This window comes from Pecten maximus, chromosome 4 (genome assembly GCF_902652985.1).
Source record: "Pecten maximus chromosome 4, xPecMax1.1, whole genome shotgun sequence".
NCBI classification, from domain to species: Eukaryota; Metazoa; Mollusca; class Bivalvia; order Pectinida; family Pectinidae; genus Pecten; species Pecten maximus.
In genome coordinates, this window is record NC_047018.1 from 3,057,273 (window position 1) to 3,084,668 (window position 27,396).

Here is a 27,396-nt window from a genome sequence, read left to right on the forward strand (position 1 = left end):
CCCGATAAGAACATTCAGGACAAAACTTGAGACAACAAGAGGCCCATGGGCCTTAATGGTCACCGGAGATTTGAAATATTTCAGTTAATCTAATTAACCCTTTTGGCCCAACCCATCAGTCCAAGGGGCCGGTCAGGGCCAACATGTGCATATCATTAAGCTGTCATCCCATGCTGATAATTTTAAGAAAGTTAGAATGAATTCCAATAGAAATAAAACAAACAATTGTCAAAAATGTGATTTCCCTATATAAACTATAGTAAAGTTTACCCCCTCCCCAGGGGCAAACGTGCGACCCCAGGGTCATGAAATTTATAATTTAAGTAAAGCACCATAAGACCCTTCCATCTATGAAAAGTATTTGATTCTACCATATCTTAGAGTAGAGAAGAAGATTTTTGAAATTTCAGTCAATTTGACCCTTTTTAGCCCCACCCATCAGCCCCTGGGGGTCATTCAGGGCCACCATGTGCATATCATTAAACTGTTATCCCAGGCTGATAATGTTAACCAGATTAAAATGAATTCTAATACAAATCCAACAAAATATAGTCAAAAATGTGATTTCCCTATATAAACTATAGTAAAGTTTACCCCCTCCCCAGAGGCAAACGTGAGATCCCAGGGTCATGAAATTTATAATTTAAGTAAAGCACCATAAGACCCTTCCATCTATGAAGAGTGTTTAGAGAAGAAGATTTTTGAAATCTCAGTCAATTTGACCCTTTTTATAAGCCCCAACCCGTCAGGCCCCTGGGGGGTGTGGACCATATAATTCACAGTTTTGGTTGACCTTCAGCCATAGAAGCTTTCTGCTAAATTTTATTTAATTTGGTTAAGTGGTTTTGGAGAAGAAGTCAAAAATGTAAATTGTTTACGGACGAACGACGATGGACAAAAGGCGATTATAATAGGTCACTTGAGACATAAAACCTAACAAAACATTATCTGATTTAACTGACCACTGATGAAACTTGCAGCAAAACTTCAATCAATTATTAATGACCAATGAATGGACAGAAGGATGGACACAGGTGAGTTATCATAATATGTTCAATGAAATTTGATGGGTGTAAAACAAGTGGTAAGGTGTTAATCAATCTATAAAATGACAAAAGTGTTTGGTTTATATACAGACCTGTTAATATCAACGGCAGTTTGGATCAGTTCCTCCCTGATCTGCCCTTTAAAACTGGGGATAAAACAGGTAAAGAGTCGCTCTATGTCATGGAACAGTCTGTTCAAACACGCTGAAGGTCTCTGGGTGCTGATTTCTGTACACACAAATAAATGTTAAGGACGCTTTATCAAATTACAAAAGAAAACATATTTTTAACTGTCAATGACCTTAGAGATACTTTTATTTTATCACCAGTGTAAATACTATATACAGAGGTTACAGGGAAAATGAATATGCAAGGGAGCAATTCAAACAAGAGGCCCATGGGCCTTAACAGTCACCTGAATTTTAACATATTTTAGTAGATTTGATTCCTGTGACCTTGAATATGAAGTCAATGTGTGCACTTCAGCATGCTGCAGGCAAAATATATCATTTCTATGTGTTGGTCCTCCAGAAGATGTTGTTTGAAGATTTAAGCATTTTTTGTGAGTCTGGTGGCCTCAAATGAAGGTAAAGGTCATGCTCCTTTACCCCAGCATGCTATAGGTCTTTAATCAGATCTCTTGGCATCTTGGTTAATGAGAAGTTGTTTGATGATTTAAGCATATTTTACCCCTGTGACCTTAAATGAAGGTCAAGGTCATTCGTACATGAACATAGAACCAATCATACTAAAAGATTAAGTTTGATTATCCAATCAATTAAGAACAATAGGTTTGGTTGTCTGATCATTCTAAAACAATAGGTTTGGTTGTCCAATCACTCTAAAACAATAGGTTTGGTTGTACAATCACTTTAAAACAATTTTTAGGTTTGGTTGTCCAATTATGTAATGCAGTATATACTTGTATGGGTCTTTTGTAAATCATTGTATGCCATTGTTAGGGTTTGTGATGAAACAGTGCTGAGACTTTACCGTTCAGTGTTGTGTTGGCCATATTGATCAACACCCTCCCTGCAGAGCTGACCTCATCACTGCCGACTAACTCTGCTACCTTCTGGATGTAACCGCGGTAGATCTGTGACTTGGCTTTCTCGTCAAAGTTACATGTATCAGGGTACCGTATGCTGCTGAGTACAGAAAAAGAAAACTAGATGTATTTCTCTAGTCCTTGTCTGGTTTCATAGAGTTTGATATTAATCACACCTTGCATTGAAGCTCTTCAATCAATAAGGTAATAAAGTTCACTTCCAAAGTCTCTGTCAGGCGAACTACAAACACAACATTATGGAGACAAGGACGACTTGTCAGAGTAAAAGCCTGATGCAAGTACGTTCTACAATTAGTAGTGACACTAATGAACAGTCCAATTTATTGAATTGAGTTTGGAAAGTTGGCAAAGGTGACGGCAAATTATTGTTTCTACAACCACATGACACACAGGTTTGAAACACGTGGAACCCAGACAGTCAAGTTTGTTTGAAATATCAGTCAAGATTTTGTCAAGACTTTTATATGATTTTAGGATATCAACATGTCAGGCATAATGGATTATTTAGACACATTTGATCATAGTCTGGAGAGCTGGGACTCTTACAGTGAAAGACTAGTGCAATATTTCATTTGTAACGACATCAAGGTTGAGAAGAAAGACGGCGAAAACATAGCTGAATACTTAGCTGCGATAAGAAAATTAACTAGACACTGTGAATTTGGTGAAGCTTTGTCAGACTCTCAACCTGATAGGCTCGTATGTGGTTTGAAGAATGAACATATAAAACAACCAGAGGGATCTTGGCGCCCACCATTGAATGATCTTTAAAGGTTCCATGTCAGATTGACCTTTTCTCTACTTTTCCCTTCCTCTAAGTCTTACTAATCTGTGTAAATTCAGAAACAGCCCTCTATAGCTAGTACTTTTCCAACAAGGGGAACCTATATATAAAATTTAAGATTTAGTGATAATGGCTGTCTGTTGTCCATGTTGTTTTCCGATTGGTCCCAATATGCAAAACTATATATAGCTAGGCACTGAGGGGAACCTACATATGAAATTTGAGAAAGATCCCTTCAGTACTTTCTGAGAAATAGCGATAACAAACTTCAATTGTCAAAATCCAAGATGGCTGCCTGTCGGCCATGTTGTTTTCCGATTGTTCTCAAAATGCAATATGCATAACTAGGCACCAAAGGGAACCTACATATGAAATTTGAGAAAGATCCCTTCAGTACTTTATGAGAAATAGCGATAACAAACTTCAATTGTCAAAATCCAAGATGGCTGCCTGTCGGCCAAGTTGTTTTCCGATTGGTCTCAAAATGCAATATGCATAACAAGGCACTGAGGGGAACCTACATAAGAAATTTGAGAAAGATCCCTTCATTACTTTCTGAGAAATAGCGATAACAAACTTCAATTGTCAAAATCCAAGATGGCTGCCTATTGGCCATGTTGTTTTCTGATTGGTCTCAAAATACAATATGCATAACTAGGCACCGAGGGAAACCTACATATGAAATTTGAGAAAGATCCCTTCATTACTTTCTGAGGATTAGCGATAACAAGAATTGTTTACGGACGGAGGGACGGACGGACGGACGGACCACGGACGCAGGGCGATTTGAACAGCCCACCAGCTGATGATGGTGGGCTAAAAACTATTGTGGGAGGTCAAATTAACATATGATAAAGAAGTAGATTTGGCGGTTGCCATGGAAACAGCTGCTAGGGACACAACTGTACACAAGATACACAAACAGAGTGGTGGCAAGCCAAAGTTGAAGAATTTTTCATTACGAGGCAAGGATCAGAGCAACTATGCTAAGAAATGCTACAGATGTAGTGTAATCATGATCAAAAAGACTGCAAATATAAAGGTGAGACGTGCTATAAGTGTGGAAAAAGAGGGCACATAGAGGCCTGTAGAGGGAAAGTTCGTGATGGGAAAGCAAATTTCATGAAGTTGGATATGGAATTAGACACAGGCTCTGTAGTTTCCATAGTCACAGAAGTTTACAGGAAAAGACTCAATGGTAAGATTAAGAATCTATCTCCAACCGATGTTGAAAACATACTCAGGGGAACGACTAACCATGAAAGGTGTTGCCAAGGTCAAGGTCGAATATAATGGTCAGTCAAGGTTACTGGACTTAATTATCGTCGAGAATGGTGGGAGGCCATTGTTTGGGAGAGAATGGTTTCAACAAATAACATTGAATTGGCACAGGATTCACAGCATAGTGAGAGGGCAAACTGGAACAAAGACAAATGTACAGCACAAAACACTCGCTAAAGCTCTTTTGAAAAATAACTTACTTGAGTGAAAGGAATACCATATATTTATACATCGATCACTGGTTGTGTAGCCTCTATATAATCATGAGTCAATATATATTTATACATATTATATCAAACAAAAGAAAATATTAAGCAAATAATAGATTTTAAGCTTCCACATGTAAATTACATATACAGTGTATGTAATGTGTAAAATCCTACTGCCTGCAGGTAATAGTTCTGCTTCATAATGATAGGGATACCTGGCTCCCTGTGTATAATGATATGGATACCTGGCTCCCTGTGTATAATGATATGGATACCTGGCTCCCTGTGTATAATGATATGGATACCTGACTCTGTGTATAGAATGATATGGATACCTGACTCTGTGTGTATATAATGATATGGATACCTGACTCTCTGTGTATATAATGATATGGATACCTGGCTCCCTGTGTATAATGATATGGATACCTGGCTCTCTGTGTATATAATGATATGGATACCTGGCTCCCTGTGTATAATGATATGGATACCTGACTCTGTGTATATAATGATATGGATACCTGGCTTCCTGTGTATAATGATATGGATACCTGGCTCTCTGTGTATATAATGATATGGATACCTGGCTCCCTGTGTATAATGATATGGATACCTGACTCTGTGTATATAATGATATGGATACCTGGCTTCCTGTGTATAATGATATGGATACCTGGCTCCCTGTGTATAATGATATGGATACCTGGCTCCCTGTGTATAATGATATGGATACCTGACTCTGTGTATATAATGATATGGATACCTGACTCTGTGTATATAATGATATGGATACCTGGCTCCCTGTGTATAATGATATGGATACCTGACTCTGTGTGTATATAATGATATGGATACCTGACTCTGTGTGTATATAATGATATGGATACCTGACTCTGTGTGTATATAATGATATGGATACCTGACTCTGTGTGTATATAATGATATGGATACCTGACTCTGTGTGTATAATGATATGGATACCTGGCTCCCTGTGTATAATGATATGGATACCTGACTCTGTGTGTATATAATGATATGGATACCTGACTCTGTGTGTATAATGATATGGATACCTGGCTCCCATGCATACTTGCCGGTTTTGGAGAATATATCTTGATAACCCCATATGGAGCCCCTATTCATCTTGTTAGTTTCACTTAGCCCTATGACAGGTAACGCTTGCTGGCTGGTGAAAGACATATGTGTGGGGCATTGGTCAGTTTTGACCTGCCCACAGACCGTAACGAAATTCTGACACTTCACTGACTGCAAGGGTGACAATACCCCGATAAATAAACAATTAATTAAAACCAATTAAGCTGAGGACGCAGGTCGATCATGGTTGATTAAATGCTTGCAAATGGCTTCGTATACTGCCTTTGATGTTAAGCACATAAACGACCTCTACTTGACAGTAAATAGACACCGTAATATCTCGGACAGAAAAAGTGAAAATAACACTGACAATGTTATCAACGGAGTATCGAATGTGGCAGATTACTTATTGAAATGTTAACTACATTTAAACATTGGCTGATCTTTAAATAATTAGCACAAGGAAATAAATTCACAATAACGACCATTTGCCTAGTTGCCGGTAGGTAACGTCGTTTCAATCACCGTATCATCAGCATACTTAGTATCAATTAGCAGAGACTTATTTTGGCAGAAACTTTCCCAATTCACGTTTTGAAAGACAAAAACATGTCCACAAATACTCACTTTCTTAAACTAAATACTGTCTTGTTAAAAACTAAGAATTTAAGTATCAGTCCCCACCTACAAAGCACTTAGTTGTAGGCCTATATAGTGAGTACAACTGCTAGTACAGCCCTTTTTATTTATTTTTTGTATCATTGTCTTTGTTTTAAACCAAAGGAAACATTTGAAATTTCATTCAGGTATTATATTGTTTTATTGTTGCTAGAAAGTGAGATCATTGTGATAATTTGCATTCATTGACTGACATCTATTTTACAACATAGATTTCATAACATATCTAAGTAAATACTTTTATTTAGAGTGAACAGTGAGTTAAATAATTTCCAGAAATAATCAAAAATGATGTAATTTTGCATCTATTTTTTTGTAACTTGTTGCTTATATAATTATCTTTCCAATCTTGAATAAAAAAAATCATTTGCTAAGCTTGAAATAAGTTTTTTCCCCCTTTTCTTTATTTAAGTGAGGGAAGCAAGTGTTCATGCAAGGAATTTATTTTCCAATAGCAAATTATCTCCCCTTAGTTTTTGTTTGCTAAATGTGTCGCACGTGAAATGTGTTTTCCAGTCAAAAATGTCGCTTACACACTTTTTCCCCCATGAGAATTTTAAAAAGTTGGCAAGTATGGGCTCCCTGTGTATAATGATATGGATACCTCTGTGTATAATGCTATGGATACCTGACTCTGTGTATATAATGATATGGATACCTGACTCCCTGTGTATATAATGATATGGATACCTGACTCTCTGTGTATATAATGATATGGATACCTGACTCTGTGTGTATATAATGATATGGATACCTGACTCTGTGTATATAATGATATGGATACCTGACTCTGTGTATATAATGATATGGATACCTGACTCTGTGTATATAATGATATGGATACCTAACTCCCCGTGTGTATAATGATATGGATACCAGCTGGCTCCCTGTGTATAATGATATGGATACCTGGCTCTCTGTGTGTACATGTATAATGATATGGATACCTGACTCTGTGTATATAATGATATGGATACCTAACTCCCCGTGTGTATAATGATATGGATACCAGCTGGCTCCCTGTGTATAATGATATGGATACCTGGCTCTCTGTGTGTACATGTATAATGATATGGATACCTGACTCTGTATGTATAATGATATGGATACCTGACTCTGTGTGTATAATGATATGGATACCGGACTCTGTGTATATAATGATATGGATACCTGACTCTGTGTAGATATAATGATATGGATACCTGACTCTGTGTATATATAATGATATGGATACCTGACTCTGTGTATAATGATATGGATACCTGACTCTCCCTGTGTATAATGATATGGATACCTGACTCTGTGTATATATAATGATATGGATACCTGACTCTGTGTGTATAATGATATGGATACCTGACTCTCCCTGTGTATAATGATATGGATACCTGACTCTGTGTATAATGATATGGATATACCTGACTCTCTGTACATCGTCTCTGAAGTCCTGGTTGAGCTGCTCTAGTGACAAATCGATACATGACTTCTGGTCAGGGCAGACACCAAATGTTGGATCAGGTGCACCCTGAGTTTTGTTGACCTCTGATCTAGAGTCCCTGATTGTGTCTAGGAAAAGAAGAATTTTGTTTAACCATGTGGAAAAAAACAACTTTTGTCTAGATATGTGACATTATAACAAAACACATATCAGATTGAATTTTTGTTTAAATACCTATAAACCTCATTTCACAACTGTTATATCTGTTTTTTGCAGTTTTAATTTTCCCGGCATTGATTCCATAATATAAATTAATTAGTACAACAACAAAAAATATCTTTTAATACAAGAGGCCCATATCTGCCAGTAGAGCAACTTTTTAGTTGATCTGGTCATTTATATGTAGATACTTACTAATGCTGATTACCACTTTATTGAATTATCAGAGTAGGCTAGCTATGTGTATTCATGTAAATAAATTTTGTAAGCCTTCATTGTTTTAAGATTTTAATAAATTTGACCCCTGTAACCTTGAATGTCATTCAAGATCAATGTCATTAAAGGTCATTCATTTGAAAAAATCATTCAACTTGGTAGCCCTTCACCCTTGCGTGCTACAGACCCAATATCAAGACCCAGGGCCGCTTGGTTATTCAGAAGAAATCATTAAAGATTTTGGCCTATTTGACCCCTCTGTGACCTTGAATGTGGGTGCACCTTCGGGCAAGTGAGCAAACAATGTTTTATGTGGTCATACTTGTTAACACTACCTGGCATGGTGTATCAAATGGAAAACATTGACATGTTATATGCTCATTTTGGGTTCAGGTTCATCACCCTTTTGACTTATATAACATTTTGAATCCATCGCCCCAAACATACATCTAACCAAATATGACTGCAATATTAAGATCGATTGGTTAAGAGGAAATTATCCCTGGAACACTAGTACTGCTCACTTTAACAACTGTTGATTTCCAGATACAGCTGCTGTAATCCTAACTGTAAATGTGTACGATTAGTTTTAGGGAGAAGGTCTCTGTTGTTTCCATTAGATATCCTGTGAACTAATTACAAGTCAGTTTTGGCATCTTGAACTGGATCTCGGGCTAACTTTTGCAGCATATAATTATGACAAGGCAATTCCTGATAGCATGACAATGTTTGTCTCTTAATGACAACTTAACAGGTACATGTATTGTTTTACCAGTCTTATTGTTTTATCTCAACCACTACACACTTATCAAATTTTCAACTTCTAGACAGATCTGTTTCTGGCTCATCACTACCAGATAATGCTTGCAAACAATAAAGTTTGCAACTATCAATACAAATTTTTAGAGACGTCAAAGGCTCAACATCGTCACAAAAATGCACAACTTTTGACCTACCTATGTGTTTGAAGACACGACAGGTTACCCCACCTGGGTCCTCACTGATGGTATACTGCAGTAACTTCTGCATCTGGTCTCTGTTGAGAGTGCACAGCACCTCTGTGACAGGTGCATGTACTGTGATCTAGAAATAATAACACAAGATGTTGCTGCTAATATAACTCTCAGATATACACACACACACACAGCTGACAAAAATCAGGAAATGTCATGACTCTTAATATAATTAAGCTTATGATTTTTCAGGAAGTGCTAGTGCATTTTAACAAATTTTTTAACTTCCTGACAGGTTTAAATGGTAATTCATTCTAAGACTAGCACTAGTACCAGGTTTATTCCACGTCACTAAACTACGGTCAAGACATCATAACTTCATGCTATTTGAATAGTTCTTCAAAACAGGTCATGATCATTTACTTACAAAACACCTATCATGACTTTATCCTATTTAGTTCTTCAGAAACAAAGAGATCCCAGAGGGATCTTGGCGCCCACCATTGAATGATCTTTATAGGTTCCATGTCAGATTGATCTTTTCTCTACTTTTCCCTTCCTCTTACTAATCTGTGTAAATTGAGAAACATCCCTCCAGTACTTTTCAAACAAAGGGAACTTATATATGAAATTTGAGATTAAGCTATAATGGCTGTCTGTCGACAATGTTTTCAGATTGGTCCAAAAATGCAATACCACGGACCAACGGGAACCTACATATGAAATTTGAGAAAGATCCCTTCAGCATCTTCTGTAAAATAGCGATAACAAACTTCAGTTGTCAAAATCGAAGATGGCTGTCTGTTGGCCATGTTGTTATCCGACTGGTCCCAAAATGAAATATGCATAACTAGGGACCAAGGACAATTATACAATTTGAGAAAGATCCCTTCACTTCTTTCTGAGAAATAGCGATAGCAAACTTCAGTTGTAAAAATCCAAGATGGCTGCCTGTCGGCCATGTTGTTATCCAACCTGTCCCAAAATAAAATATACATAACTAGGGACCTAGGGCAACCTATACATCAAATTTCAAAAAGATCCCTTCATTTCTTTCTGAGAAATAGCAATAACAAACTTCAACTGTCAATATCCAAGATGGCTGCCTGTTGGCCATGCTGTTTTCCAATCGGTCCCAAAGTGCAATATGCATAACTAGGGACCTAGGGAAACCTACATATGAAATTTGAGAATGATCCCTTCAGTACTTTCTGAGAAATAGCGATAACAAACTTTAATGTTCAAAATCCAAGATGGCTGCCTGTCGGCCATTTTGTTTTCCAATCAGTCCCAAAATGCAATATGTATAACTAATGACCAAGGGGAACCTACATATGAAATTTGAGAAAGATCCCTTCAGGACTTTCTCAGAAATGGCGATAACAAACTTCAATTGTCAAAATCCAAAATGGCTGCCTGTCAGCCATGTTGTTTTCCGATCAGTCCCAAAATGCAATATGCATAACTAGGGACCAAGGGAAACCTACATATGTAATTTGAGAAAGATTCCTTCAGTACTTACTCAGAAATAGCGATAACAAGAACTGTTTACGGACGGACGGAGGGACGGACGGAGGGACAGCCGGAGGGACAGCCGGAGGGACGGACGGACCACGGACGCAAGGCGATTTGGCTAAAAATGTCAAGAAAGTGGTGAGAAAATGCTTTTTGTGTAACATAATAAAGCATTACAGCTCTAGATTTTAACATACAAATGTATTTCATGTCACCCTTGGGATCTTTAGGGTACTGTATATCAAACTCATTCTAACAAAGAAACTACATTTAGTTCTCACTTCATTCCAGATAGGTACTGGGTAGACTAGGACATTTTGTATATTATCACATCTCGTTCGTACCTTGTGAGCGTTACGTATCCTGTATATTATTACATCTCGTTCATACCTTGTCAGCGTTACGTATCGTGTATATTATCACATCTCGTTCATACCTCGTCAGTGTTACGTATCCTGTATATTATCACATCTCGTTCATACCTTGTCAGCATTACGTATCCTGTATATTATCACATCTCGTTCATACTTTGTCGGTGTTACGTATCCTGTATATTATCACATCTCGTCCATACCTCGTCAGTGTTACGTATCCTGTATATTATCACATCTCGTTCATACCTTGTCAGTGTTACGTATCCTGTATATTATCACATCTCGTTCATACCTCGTCAGTGTTACGTATCCTGTATATTATCACATCTCGTTCATACTTTGTCGGTGTTACGTATCGTGTATATTATCACATCTCGTTCATACCTTGTCAGCGTTACGTATCGTGTATATTATCACATCTCGTTCATACCTCGTCAGTGTTACGTATCCTGTATATTATTACATCTCGTTCATACCTCGTCAGTGTTACGTATCCTGTATATTATCACATCTCGTTCATACTTTGTCGGTGTTACGTATCCTGTATATTATCACATCTCGTCCATACCTCGTCAGTGTTACGTATCCTGTATATTATCACATCTCGTTCATACCTTGTCAGTGTTACGTATCCTGTATATTATCACATCTCGTTCATACCTCGTCAGTGTTACGTATCCTGTATATTATCACATCTCGTTCATACTTTGTCGGTGTTACATATCCTGTATATTATCACATCTCGTTCATACCTTGTCAGTGTTACGTATCCTGTATATTATCATGTCTCGTTCATACCTCGTCAGTGTTACGTATCCTGTATATTATCACATCACGTTCATACCTTGTCAGTGTTACGTATCCTGTATATTATCACATCTCGTTCATACCTTGTCAGTGTTACGTATCCTGTATATTATCACATCTCGTTCATACCTTGTCAGCGTTACGTATCCTGTATATTATCACATCTTGTTCATACCTTGTCAGCGTTACGTATCCTGTATATTATCATGTCTCGTTCATACCTTGTCCGCGTTACGTATCCTGTATATTATCATGTCTCGTTCATACCTTGTCAGCGTTACGTATCCTGTATATTATCACATCTTGTTCATACCTTGTCAGCGTTACGTATCCTGTATATTATCACATCTTGTTCATACCTTGTGAGCGTTACGTATCCTGTATATTATCATGTCTCGTTCATACCTTGTCAGCGTTACGTATCCTATATATTATCATGTCTCGTTCATACCTTGTCAGTGTTACGTATCCTGTATATTATCACATCACGTTCATACCTCGTCAGCGTTACGTATCCTGTATATTATCATGTCTCGTTCATACCTTGTCAGTGTTACGTATCCTGTATATTATCACATCTCGTTCATACCTTGTCGGTGTTACATATCCTGTATATTATCATGTCTCGTTCATACTTTGTCGGTGTTACGTATCCTGTATATTATCACATCTCGTTCATACCTCGTCAGTGTTACGTATCCTGTATATTATCACATCTCGTTCATACCTTGTCAGTGTTACGTATCCTGTATATTATCACATCTCGTTCATACCTTGTCAGCGTTTCGTATCCTGTATATTATCACATCGCGTTCATACCTCGTCAGCGTTACGTATCCTGTATATTATCACATCTCGTTCATACCTCGTCAGTGTTACGTATCCTGTATATTATCATGTCTCGTTCATACCTTGTCAGCGTTACGTATCCTATATATTATCATGTCTCGTTCATACCTTGTCAGCGTTACGTATCCTGTATATTATCACATCACGTTCATACCTTGTCAGCGTTACGTATCCTGTATATTATCACATCTTGTTCATACCTTGTGAGCGTTACGTATCCTGTATATTATCACATCGCGTTCGTACCTTGTCAGCGTTACGTATCCTGTATATTATCACATCACGTTCATACCTTGTCAGCGTTTCGTATCCTGTATATTATCACGGCCACAATGTGTCGACACCAGATAACCTGAGGACAGAGGCTACATGTAGACGAGGTCACCTTGCGTTTTTCAAATGAGAGCGTGACTTTGGCATCCTCCATGTTGGATTTAGTAGTTATGGTAGTAGAGTCGCTTGCCTCTTGCCTCAAAAACACAGGCTTGGATAAGATAGCTGACACCATAAACCCTGGACATTTGAGGAGGGGAGAAGTGTCAATTCATGTAAATAAAATACTGGTTATTTTGTTGTTATAGTAACAAGTAACAAGAGATCCCAGAGGGATCTTGGCGCCCACCATTGAATGATCTTTATAGGTTTCATGTCAGATTGATCTTTTCTCTACTTTTCCCTTCCTCTAAGTCTTACTAATCTGTGTAAATTCAGAAACAGCCCTCTAGTACTTTTCAAACAAGGGGAACCTATATATAAAATTTAAGATTTAGCGATAATGGCTGTCTGTCAGCCATGTTGTTTTCGGATTGGTCCCAAAATGCAACACCAGGGACCAAGGGGAACGTACATATGAAATTTGAGAAAGATCCTTTCAGTACCTTCTGTAAAATAGCGATAACAAACTTCAATTGTTAAAATACAAGATGGCTGCCTGTCAGCCAGGTTGTTTTCTGACTTGTCTCAAAATCCAATATGCATAACTATAGGCACAGAGGGCAACCTACAAATAAAATTTCAGAAAGATCCTTTCAGCAATTTCTGACAAATAGTGATAACAAACTTCAATTGTCAAAATCAAAGATGGCTGCCTGTCGGCCATGTTGTTTTCCTATTGGTCTCAAAATGCAATGTGCATAACTAGGCACCGAGGGGAACCTACATATGAAATTTGAGAAAGATCCCTTCAGCACTTTCTGAGAAATAGCGATAACAAACTTTGATTGTCAAAATCCAAGATGGCTGCCTGTCGGCCATGTTATTTCCCCGATTGGTCTCAAAATGCAATATGCATAACTAGGCACCAATGGGAACCTATAAAAGAAATTTGAGAAAGATCCCTTCAGTACTTTCTCAGAAATAGCGATAACAAACTTCAATTGTCAAAATCCAAGATGGCTGCCTGTCGGCCATGTTGTTTTCCGATTAGTCTCAAAATGTAATATGCATAACTAGGCACCGAGGGGAACCTACATATGAAATTTCAGAAAGATCCCTTCAGTACTTTCTGAGAAATAGCGATAACAAACTTCAATTGTCAAAATCCAAGATGGCTGCCTGTCGGCCATGTTGTTTTCCGATTAGTCTCAAAATGCAATATGCATAACTAGGCACCAAGGGGAACCTACATATGAAATTTGAGAAAGAGCCCTTCTGTACTTTCTGAGAAATAGCGATAACAAGAATTTTTTACGGAGGGACGGACGGACGGACCACGGACCACGGACGCAGGGCGATTTGAATAGCCCACCATCTGATGATGGTGGGCTAAAAAGTCAAATCATAAACATACAGATGCATTTATAACTACATAACCAGAATCACAATATTTTCAATATTAGATTGCCAAATTATGTCACAAATTTTAACAAGAGATCCCAGTGGGATCTCGGCACCCACCATTGAATGATCCATATCAGTGAAATTAAAGACTTATCTTTTATCTCCTTTCCCTTCTTATACTCTTCCTTCAGAACATTTAATAACTTGTCATAACACCATATAGCAGAAGCAACCTGCAATTGTCAAAATCCAAGATGGCAGCATGTCAACCATGTTGTTTCTGATTGGTCCCAAAATGCAATAAGCACAACTAGGGACCAAGGGGAACTTACAAATGATATATGAGAAAGATCCCTTTAGGGCTTTCTGAGATTTAGTGATAACAAACTTTAATTGTCAAAATTCAAGATGGCTTCGTGTCGGCCATTTAATTTTTCCGATCGGTCCCAAAATGCAATATGCACAACTAGGGACCAATGGGAAATTACAAATGAAATATGAGAAAGCTAGGTCTCTTTAGGACTCTCTGAGAAATAGCAAGACCAAGAATTGTTTATGGAGGAACGGCAGCAATTTGAACAGCCCACCATGATGATGGTGGCCTGGGCTAAAAATAATTGTTGATATTTTCTCACATTCAATTGAAACAGGATAAAACCAAAAAAGGGGCATTAATATGAAGATCAAAACCGTATCTATCCTAAAGAAAGTGGGTTATTACAAGGCAGTGTAGGAAACTGCAAAAAATATCATTTGGCTTACTACCAAGCATGGGTTTATTACCTGAGTAATGGTTTATTTGAGTCAGCTTACAAATTATCTCCATTCCACCAATTACCCAACAGTTTTTGGGTCTGATAAGTGACTGAAACTTCAACATAATATAACTGTGGGTTTCACTGAGGCACTCACTGACTCACCAACTTGTGTGATTTCCATGATTCGTTTTTCCTCTACCAGTGTCTCTCCGTCCCTCCAGTCATCCTCTTTGTAATGCATTAGTTTGGCATAGATCTTCACCCGACTCTCACTCTGGGGAAATGCCCAAAAGGCAACCTAGGCAGACAAAAATTGTACAACATGAAACACTGATGTAGACATGTAGTTGTTCGGGCCCATCAACTCCGTAACAGCATGGAGAACATATCCTAATATATGGCCTAGAGGAAATTATAATTAGTGATCGAAAAGGATCTCATCGATATCCCTGATCATGGTTTTTTTATATCCAATGAAAATAAAATACTACTATATATTGCAATATGGCAATAATTAATATCTAAATCATGCTAGAAATCTTTCAAACTGCAGCATTATCCTTTGACTATTAAAAACATGAACTCATATGCATGTAGCTATGGTTTTAAATTATATATGTATATATAGTTGAACATACTTTTTTAACCATCATTTCTTCTAAAGGAGGATTATGATTTTCCAGAAACTGGCAAGAATAATGTTCCCCAGTGACTTGGGCAGCTAGAGATGAAAGAGGTTGCACCCCACATGGTGGGACAGGCGAGGTGGAGTTAGATCGGTTGACAGCCTGCTGAAAGGACCTATCTGAGCAATCGTCACAGTCACTGCCATACAGATCTAGACTGTCCAGATAGTCTTCTGATTCAGATTCATGATCTGTAACAAACAAAAATGTGAAAAAAACAATACAATTAAATGTCATTGTCTTTTCTGAAAGCTTACTATTTCAATTACAAATGTACATTGGAATATCTGTTGTTAGTTATGTACCTGTTGATTATGTTTTCAAATTGGAAACCGCAGGGCTTTTTCTGAGGGCTTTCTGGGGCCGTTAATGGGCCCCATTTCCAATTGGAATTATTTCATTTTAAAGCCAAATTCCAAAAAAATTTCAGTTTACTCCTGAAAAAATCTTTCCCAATTCACCAATTTTCTTCCCAAAATTAGACAAAAAGAAACCGAATTCCCGTAACATTAGCATGACTGAACTGATGGTAGAATCTTTATGTTCTGATGTGGTCTAGGTAGGCAGTCAAACTTACATTGATTTCTATGCTTTATTTCACTAAACAAACGAGCAGGGCTATGTCTGCTGAATTATTGACAAAATATAAGTATCTAGTAAAATGCATTTTATTCTATGTACAAATGTATGTACAAGTCTAGCTGGCATTTCTTATAGCATTTGTGTCAACTGACAGTAAGGCTAGGTATGTTAAAATACAGCTGGATCATCACAAATTCATCAGAGGTTCATCAGAGGTTCATCAGAGGATCATCAGGGGTTTATCAGAGGTTCAACAGAGGATCATCAGGGGTTTATCAGATTCATCAGAGATTCATCAGAGGATCATCAGAGGATCATCAGAGATTCACCAGAGGTTCATCAGAGGATCATCAGAAGTTCATCAGAGGATCATCAGAGGATCATCAGAGGATCATCAGAGGTTCATCAGAGGATCATCAGAGGATCATCAGAGGATCATCAGAGATTCATCAGAGGTTCATCAGAGATACGTCAGCGGATCATCAGAGATACGTCAGAGGATCATCAGAGATTTACCAGATGATCATCAGAAGTTCATCAGAGAATCATCAGAGGATCATCAGAGATTCATCAGAGGTTCATCAGAGGATCATCAGAGGATCATCAGGGGTTTATCAGAGGTTCAACAGAGGATCATCAAGAGTTTATCAGATTCATCAGAGATTCATCAGATGATCATCAGAGGTTAATAAGAGGTTCACCAGAGGTTCATCAGAGGTTCATCATAGATCATCAGAGGATCATCAGAGGTTCATCAGAGATCATCAGAGGATCATCAGAGGTTCATCAGAGATTCACCAGAGGTTCATCAGAGGTTCATCAGAGGATCATCAGAGGTTCATCAGAGATCATCAGAGGTTCATCAGAGGTTCATCAGAGATCATCATAGGTTCATCAGAGGTTCATCAGAGGATCATCCGAGGTTCATCATAGGTTCATCAGAGGATCATCAGAGGTTCATCAGAGGATCATCAGAGATTCATCAGAGGTTCATTAGAGGATCATCAGAGGGTCATCAGAGGATCATTAGAGGTTCATCAGAGATCATCAGAGGTTCATCAGAGATTCATCAGATGATCATCAGAGGTTCATCACCATATAGATTTAAAGACAGTGACCTTCCTGATTGATGATCAGTGGTAACAATTATCTTCTTGTTGTAATGTCTTTTTGCTGTTTCTCTATATAGCTATCCCAAACAATCCATCATGTTGTGATGCCTTACCAGTCAGTAATATTGTGATGCCCCAACGATCTGTCATGTTGTGATGTCCTGATAATATGTCAAGTTGTGATGCCCCAACAATCCATCATGTTGTGATGCCCCAACAGTACATCATGCTGTGATGCCCCAACAGTACATCATGTTGCGATGCCCCAACAGTACATCATGTTGTGATGCCCCAACAGTACATCATGTTGCGATGCCCCAACAATACATCATGTTGTGATGCCCCAACAGTACATCATGTTGTGATACCCCAACAGTACATCATGTTGTGATGCATCAACAGTACATCATGTTGTGATGCCCCAACAGTACATCATGTTGCGATGCCCCAACAGTACATCATGTTGTGATGCCCCAACAGTACATCATGTTGTGATGCTCCAACAGTCCATCATGTTGTGATGCCCCAACAGTACATCATGTTGTGATGCCCCAACAGTACATCATGTTGTGATGCCCCAACAATCCATCATGTTGTGATGCCCCAACAATCCATCATGTTGTGATGCCCCAACAATCCATCATGTTGTGATGCCCCAACAGTACATATGTTGTGATGCCCCAACAGTACATCATGTTGTGATGCCCCAGCAATCCATCATGTTGTGATGCCCCAACAATCCATCATGTTGTGATGCCCCAACAATCCATCATGTTGTGATGCCCCAACAGTACATCATGTTGTAATGCCTCAACAGTACATCAGGTTGTGATGCCCCAACAGTACATCATGTTGTGATGCCCCAACAGTACATTATGTTGTGATGCCCCAACAGTACATCATGTCGTAATGCCGGGGATTGCCCAACAGTACATCATGTCGTAATGCCCCAACAGTACATCATGTCGTAATGCCCAACAGTACATCATGTCGTAATGCCCAACAGTACATCATGTCGTAATGCCCCAACAGTACATCATGTCGTAATGCCCCAACAGTACATCATGTCGTAATGCCCAACAGTACATCATGTCGTAATGCCCAACATTACATCATGTCGTAATGCCTCACCAATCAGTCATGTATAATGCCCCAACAATGCATCATAACTTTCAGATCAATTAGAGACCTACATATCTCATATCATGGGCATGTGTACATGTAGTTTTATCATCCTCTTAATTGTGAAATAAATTTAATTATATCAAAACATTTGTGATAAATGTTTAATAACTGCTACTTTATCTCTTGGTCTACACAAATTTGGTCATTAATCTACACAATTTACAAGTACTGTAGTCTCATTAATCTACACAATTTACAAGTAGTCTTGCTCGAAAAGCCAAGCAGTACAACCTGATGTACTCGCAATTGTCAAATAAATATTTCATGATCTTCAAAACCATTATTTCATATTAAAACACAATGATCCAACAACAAAGCTATTCAGTATAATATAACATATATATATATATAGTTCAAATACAGTGACATTGCATTTTATTACACGGTGATATTTGTTTTCATGCTATATCTGTCTCCTTTGTAAATATATTTATGGTGGACACTCACTTTTAGCATCGTCACAGCTAGTATTTAAGGTAGCTATAGGTCACTATCAAGGAAGAATGACATTTGCTTACACTTGTACATTCCCCAAAATCATTATCATGAATCTTTCGAAAACAATACAATATTTTTACATCACTTTTTTACAGTACTATATATAGTACTGTAGCGAAATAGCCGGGGAACTATAATCAAAGTCCCGCAGCCCTCGGTAGGTGTCCTCGAGGTAGCGTCAGACACCCGCCACAATACCCGAGTTTAGAAATAAATAGTGTGGGTCGTCGAGAAACACAATTCAACACCGTCGTAAAGTTTCAGTCTATATATTCAGCAACATCAGTAGTGTACAGAGCATATATAAATGGCAACACCACTAGTACTCTCGCTTTCATCAGCATACGTAGCAACATCCAGCAAAGTAACACCTAGGCACTCCAACTCGGACTCTCCCTCGAACTTCAACTAACTACCTGAACTCCACGAACTCCCCGAACTGAACTCCCTCGAACTCCCCCTCAGCTCTCGCTTTCACCCCTTTTATACCAAAACCTACCGGAGCGGTGCTAGAGCGGTGCACACATGTACCGGAGCCTTCCGCTCCGGTCACTTAAATGTGTAAATAACAATGTACATAACACTTACAAAAACAATTAGCCGCGAGTAAATGTTGACCATGTGTAATATAGATGGGGCGTCGCTGGAGCTCCCAGACAGGTCCAGCCATTTGTAGTGGCCATGGGTAATAGGGATGAGAGGCGATTAATACTTCTCTGACAGGGGCAATAAACATGAACGAGAGCCGGAGAGACGATTACTGCCACGGGCGTGGTGAATTGATTACTTCCCGGATTAGCATCGGATTTGTCCATTCTGGGTACACTTTAAGACTCATGTAATTGTCAGTAATGATTTAATTGACTCTATATATATGTTAAAACCACACTATCTTAAAAAATAGAGCCAATTTTATGTAGCGGTGTGAACTGTAAATGTCATGATCACTTGTAAATTAAAGCATTAAATAAAGGTTTATATCTTCATTTGTAATAATTTCATTCACACCTAGTAAACCTGTTCTAAAGTGATGAATTTGATCTGGTGAAGATCCATCATTAAATAATTTCAGAGCATATAAAAATGACCAAAAAACATAGATTCTTCTTGTAACGTTATTTCTTCATAATTCACTCACCATCCATGTCTATAAATACATCCAAGTAATCCTTAGCAGAGACGTAGATATCATATATAATGTACCCTACGTCTCTGTCCTTAGGAAACAGAAAGTATGAACAATCAGCATCGGTTGATGAGTAGGCAGATCACGATCATGTTTCGAAAACTGAAATACAAACTGTGTTATCGTATAGGTATGTGCTAGATGTGTTGTATGTGTTGTAATGGAGTCTCCGGCAAAACCCTAAATTAAAATCTTGCGTCAGTTCCCGGAAACAGTTTCTCGGAAAACAACAGGGAAGTTTTATTTAGACAGAATTCCATATACAGCAGTATTGTATATATATACATGATAACAACATTTCCTAACATTTTTGGGATGTCTATGTTGAGATAATTAAAGCCTATTTGAAGAGTCGGGGATAACGAAGTTATGCATAAAGACACATACCACTGTCTGACACTACGTTGTGGATCTGAATATGGCTGTGACACACTCTCCGATGCCGCCTGTTGGTCTTTTCGGTAAAACGTGACAGGCCTGCCATTTTCTTGTTTACATCGATTGAGTGACGTCATATGGCGCCAAGTATAAATTGTATAAAATAATGTGTTACGTTATGTAGAAGTTAAAAACCAATGGACACTTTTTCTTTCATATTTCTTATATTTACAAAATATCTGACATGCTAGTTGTAAAACGTCGTAAACGACACCAAATTATATTCTCTGAGCAGTCAACCACAAAAGTACGAAACTAACATTCTGTCGGTAGAGACGCATTGCTGGCTTTCCTTGGTCGACTTACTTAGGCTCCCAACAACAAATATATATATCCATTTGTCGTAAATATACATACATATATATACAGGATATATAAGGTTTATATGTAGAGCACACTGGGGTATTATCGACCATTTGTCTTATTAAAGCTTGATAAAAGTCGTAAGAAGCGTTGTCTTGTCATTCAATCGATTCTATCACACAGAATACTCCCTTCGGAATAACTAGAGGTTTTCCTTAGATTTCTGAGAGCCTTTAAATTCCTAATGGATGACATTGTTGAAACTGGCTAGCGCGGGTCTTTCAAAACAACGTAACGTTACGGGATAATTGAACTGGAAGGGAAAATGAAAGTTTTTTTTTTTTTTACTATGCACAAGCAGATAGTCTGACAGTTTTTATTGTATGAACTGTATATGAATCATACGGAAGCCAGTTAGGGTCACAGCGAAAACATATATTATGTCGTAATAACGACTTATTTTTATAGTTATTTTTTTTTGTGATAAGTCAACATTGATATCTCCACATATACTTGTTAGTCCAGTTTTACAAATTTTGTCGTGTGTTTCAAAGACTTCACAGACTATGTCCCTATATGTATTGATTGATACATTAGTTGATGGGAGCAGAACTCCTATTACATTAATAGTTTGAACATTTGTTGTAGAGTGTACGTAACTCCAGAGAAGCCTTCACGTTGTTTCAGCAACTTTACATATGAGATATGTACATCTTTCGCTAATGCATAAGCTTTAATATAACGACTAAGCTATGTCGTAATAACGACTTAGTATCTCGTAATAACGACTTAGCTATGTCTTAACTTGGAGCAAGTCATCTGTTGGGACATGTCATGTGACTTCATTGGATTAATCAGTTTCAGTTTTTGATTGCTTATTATCAGAAAATATTGCACATACTTTTTTCAAATCCCATTTTAATTTAGTTGTACATTCCAATTTAGTAGTCCTTTTGCATTTTACTGTTTGGGACTAACCAGGATCACAATATCGCCACCAAGTGGCCATCTCAGATTTTGAGAGTACACCACAACTGGTTATGTTAACTGGACTCTATAAGTTTGGTACATTATATACATACATTAAAGGTTCATCTTGGAATTGTGGAGCGCAGTGTAAAATATGGCTTAGTTAGTCATTTAGTATCTAAATATGATATACGCTGTTGGCATTTTGGCAAGGAAAAACTTGGACGATCTTCATTGGTGAGAGGTAAAGGTGGAGATCTTTGTCACAGTGCCACTTTCAGACATGATTTTAAGTAGTCTTAAGTAACGTGTTCTACGTGTCTTTTGTCCGTCGTTTTCCTTCGTGTGTTTGTAAACAATTTACCTGCGACGAAATTTGATGAATGTTCATCCAAAATTGTGAAATATGTGGTCCCCACCACCCGGGAGTCCGAGGTCAGAAAAGGTCAAAATGATATATAACGTGCATGAATTTCGGTTAAGTATGTTACTTATTCAACACAGTCGCCCGATTAAGCTACGTTTTTTGTTTTTAAACTCGTCTTTTGTTTAATGACCATTCCATTAGGATTTCGTAGCTGGCTCGTTACTTCAGTACTCTACTCTACAAGAACTGTGTGAATATATACGTCACAGTTTTTGTATCTAAACTAAGTAACCGATAATTAGAGATTTCCGTTTCGGATGGAAATCCCTATTCTTCTTCTTCTTCTTCTTCTTCTTCTTCTTCTTCTTCTTCTTCTTCTTAACACGTTTGTTCGAAAACGAATAAAAGGACATGATAGAAAACTTCAAGCCTATCATTACACTAGCATTTTGGTGATCATAAGTTCAAAGGTCAAGGTCACATGTCTAAAAATAGATTAAAAAAAAACGATTTAAGAACGACCATAACTTAATGAAAGTTTGTTCGATTCCGTTCGAACCCAGTGCGTCTTGTAAATCATAGTCAGGGCTAACTGTTCTCCATGCCATGTTATCAGAGAATATGTCAAGGTCACGACCTCGCTATGGGGTAAATAAAATGTCGGAAAACAATTTCTGAAACTAAATATTTTTTCATCGCGTATGAAAGAGCATGAACCACTGAGACGGAGTGTGCAAATTTTGTGATAATTGGATAAAAATGACGGAGATATGGCACTTTTTCCCCCGCCAAAATTGAAAAAATCAGGCAAAACCTTAAATGATATATGACATAAACGAGTGGCTACATAGCTTATTACTTTTCATTGATCTTGACCTTCATTCAAGGTCAAACAATAAAAAAATAAAACATTCTTTTTGAATCAGGTTCTTTGTCCGTTCGTTTCATTCCTTGCACGTTCAGTGTATCTTGTAGGTCATGGTTCGAGCTACCGTTTCGCTGTTTCATGTTATCAGAAAATATGTCAAGGTCAAGGTCTAAGCACGATGTCAAATCAAGGTCAAAAATTAAAAATTCGAAATGAGATATATTTTCATTGTATATCAAAGAGCATGATTCACTGAAACGAAACATGCAAGTTGTATGGTCGTGCGATGAAAAATAGCTTTGAAAAATGTTCATTTTCCTGCCAAAATTCAAAAATCCCCCCAAAAGCGCTTTATTCCATTCTACTCGTTTATATTTACACATACAAATTTGATATTTGGCACGTCGATAGCACGAATGAGCGCCTACAAAGCAGATTGCTTTTCATTGACCTTGACCTTCGTTCAAGGTCACGGAGGTCAAATGATAAAAATCGAGAATTCCAAATTCTCTTATAAACGGTTGATTTGATCATTTATAGAAGAAAAGTATCTTCTGAAGTTGTTTGCAACATTTAAAGGGCAAATAGTAAAAAAAATAACGCAGAAACGGCACTTTGAAAAACCCTTTCCCCGTCAAAATTCCAATTATCCTCAAAATTAATCTTCAAATAGTTTTTCTTCCAATACTCTGAAACCTACAGACTTGATAATTGGCATATATATTACATGACTGACTGGCTACAAAAGGTATACAAATCTTTGTCCTTGACCTTCGAAGTTTAAGGTCACAGACACGGTTAAAAGTCAAATGATCGGTTAACGAATGGAAGCGAAGAGACAACGAAGAGAAAACGTCGGTACTGAACGTACAAAAGCGTCCGTCAGAACGAAAACATGTCTGCAATCTTTTCCTAGATGGAAATCCCGCGTTTTGATCTCGATCAAATCTAGTTATGTTGGAATTCGTGCTACAAAAAGTGAGTGACGCATCATATAAAGAAATTACTGATAAAAATCTGTTAATTGAAGCAAATTACAAATAAATAATGGATTAACCAAAGTGAACAAAGTAAAAATGTACATTTTGAAATTGTTAAGCGAACTGAACCCCAGCACGCAATAATACCACACAGATGACTGAAACTGATTAATCCAATGAAGTCACATGACTTGTCCCAACAGATGACTTGCTCCAAGTTAAGACATAGCTAAGTCGTTATTACGAGATACTAAGTCGTTATTACGTCATACGACATAGCTAAGTCGTTATTACGACATAGCTAAGTCGTTATTACGAGATACTAAGTCGTTATTACGACATAGCTAAGTCGTTATCACGTGATACTAAGTCGTTATTACGAGATACTAAGTCGTTATTACGTCATACGACATAGCTAAGTCGTTATTACGACATAGCTAAGTCGTTATTACGAGATACTAAGTCGTTATTACGACATAGCTAAGTCGTTATCACGTGATACTAAGTCGTTATTACGAGATACTAAGTCGTTATTACGACATAATATATTTTTTCACTGTGACCCTAACTGGCTTCCGTAGGTAATACATTATGGTATTTAGTATCTAATTTTCAAAAAACCTAGTGTGTAATATGTAACCAATCAACATGGACTATTGGTGTCGATATAATTTCATACATCAAGATCATCATGAAATTATCGACATTCAATTATTAGAATTATTTCAAAATGTAAAAAGTGTCTGCACTATTCTTTCTTTAACCGGTCGTTACAGTTAATTCTGCCCAAATGCATGAAATACTGTTGAATAACCTGACACTAACACCAAACTGTCCAAACTTAATAATACAGACTTACTTCAATGAAATTCATGAACAGCATATTAGCATATGCATTTAAACAGAATTTACTGTATAAACTTACGCTGTAGGGACAGCAAGGGCAGACACGATCTCACGACACATGTGACATAAGATCGGATATATTCTCAACAAGATTCACTGCAACAAAAACCTACTATCAGTTACGTACAGAACGATAACACCATATTCTCTATAACCTGACAGTGCTAGATTTGTTACCATACAGAACGATGGAACCATATTCTGCACGAAATAACAGTACTGGGTTTATACCATACAAATCGCATTGTTGTTATTGTACCGGGTGTCTGACACAGTTGTAAATATATATTTCAATCATGAAAAACTTATGAACAACATTTCACAATAAAAATGACTAACAAGCATGTAAAATAATATTTATGGTATTCTGATGACACAACTGACGTTAATCAATGTAATTTTATACATGTACACACACCTCATGAACAATTAACTTGGTGACAGCTTGGTGATATTAAGTCCGAATTTTCTGACGGTCTTACTTGAAAGGCGATATTAACATCAGAACCCTTCGGATTAGGTGATATTTAGCCTAACTTAACATGCAAGAATAACTCGCCAATCACTGGACATTGAATTTATCCGATTACCGGACACTTTCCAAGCAAACAAACTTCATTTATCAACTTTTTTCATCTAATTCGCGTATATACAATATCCTCGATTTACGATTATCTTTCAAATACAATACTAATAATAAATTTGAGGAATTTAGGCCTAACACCAGAAACTTACCAAGAGCGTAAAATCGTGTCGTCTGCTAAAAAATACAACGCTGCGTAAAATTCTACGCAAGAAATGGTGACGTCATCAAAGGGAGGTAGTGAATTTAGCGCCGACATGGGGTTCAAGGATGCGCACCCCTAAAATTCAAATTATAATAATAATTAGAATGCCGTTCCGGCACACTCCCCGTCTGATATTATAGATATCATATAATATTACCATACAAACATTTTTATATTATAATCAATAAGTTTATAAACCTTATACACATAAATTAAAACACAGTTCGACTTATAACGCACTTAGTTACTGTTCTCAACAAGAATGACCATCTCGGTGATCGGTCGCATGAACACAGTTGATTTTCCGTTCCTCACAACACGCACTTCAGCCTTTCTAACTTTCCCATCGCATTCGCTGGGTATAGCATTTTGTACCAAACCGAGAGACCACTCATTGCGCGGTAGTCCTTTGTCCTTTAGAAGAATGACGTCTCCGACAGGAAAGTTGGGACGAGCGTTTGTCCATTTCCTTCTTTGTTGTAAAGATTGGAGATAACCGTCATGCCACTTTTCCAGAACACGTCTGATAGCAGTTGTAACCTTCTCCAATGAGACTTGTAGATATCTTTTTCACAAACGGAAACAGATGATATTTGATTACTTTGGCCTACTTTCTGATTTAGTAGGACAGCCGGACCAAGACTTTCTGGCGGATCTGGATCGGTAGATATCGGTCCGACCGGTCGAGAATTTAAAATTGCACACACCTCAGCCATGAATGTAACTAACACCTCGCGTGTGAGGCACTTAGATACGGCACCTAACAACATTGACGCACAAGTCCAATCATTCTTTCCCACACCCCTCCCATGTAGGAGGAATGGGGAGCATTGAATTTCCACACCAATCCGGAATTGTATAAAAATTTGTTCACGAGGCCATCGGTGACATTGATCGCATCTATATGAAGGCTGTCCGTTGCTCCAATGAAATTAGTTCCACGGTCAGATCTGAATTCATGGACATTGCCTCTGAGGGCCACGGAACGACGAAGGGCGTTGATAAACGACGAGCTACTCATCTCTACAACTTCGACATGAATCGCTCGAGATGTCAAAGATGTGAACAGTGTACCCCATCGTTTAGAATTTGCTGCGCCTCCCCGCGTTTCCCTGGTGACAACGGACCAAGGACCAAAGGCGTCCACTCCGACGGATGTAAAAGGCAGTCCAGGTTGAAGACGGTTCGCTGGTAAATCAGCCATCTGTTGAATTTCTGCACTTCCTCGAAGTTTTCTACATTTGACACAATGATGAATGATGCTCGATACGAGCCTTTTGGCTCCCATAATCCAGGAACCATTACTCCTAAGAGCACCCTCTGTAATATTGCGACCCTGATGACAAACGGATTCATGGTAATGAAGCACAATTAACCTTGACACGTGACTCTTGCCTGGGAGAATCAAAGGACTAGTCTCTTCTACTGGAGGGTCGGCTTTGTTTAAACGACCTCCGA

The 27,396-nt window shown here is 37.9% G+C and overlaps 1 protein-coding gene across 2 annotated transcripts in view; it reads right to left on the reverse strand.

The window, feature by feature from the left end:
* The window catches only part of LOC117324977, a 41,681-nt gene extending 21,285 nt beyond the window's left edge, over positions 1 to 20,396 (reverse strand). Inside the window, exons 1-8 of one of the 2 annotated variants that reach the window (XM_033880828.1) lie at positions 20,272 to 20,396; positions 15,709 to 15,947; positions 15,233 to 15,368; positions 12,826 to 13,046; positions 8,992 to 9,118; positions 7,581 to 7,728; positions 2,040 to 2,194; positions 1,139 to 1,274 (exon numbers count right to left, since the gene is read on the reverse strand). In XM_033880828.1, coding sequence (XP_033736719.1) covers positions 1,139 to 1,274; positions 2,040 to 2,194; positions 7,581 to 7,728; positions 8,992 to 9,118; positions 12,826 to 13,046; positions 15,233 to 15,368; positions 15,709 to 15,947; positions 20,272 to 20,278 — 1,169 coding nt within the window. In that variant the 5' untranslated portion in view covers positions 20,279 to 20,396. Of the gene's footprint in view, positions 1 to 1,138; positions 1,275 to 2,039; positions 2,195 to 7,580; positions 7,729 to 8,991; positions 9,119 to 12,457; positions 12,544 to 12,825; positions 13,047 to 15,232; positions 15,369 to 15,708; positions 15,948 to 20,271 lie in introns of those variants that run through there. The other variant, XM_033880829.1, reaches the window with a different exon arrangement.
* Between the last annotated feature and the right edge of the window lie 7,000 nt (positions 20,397 to 27,396).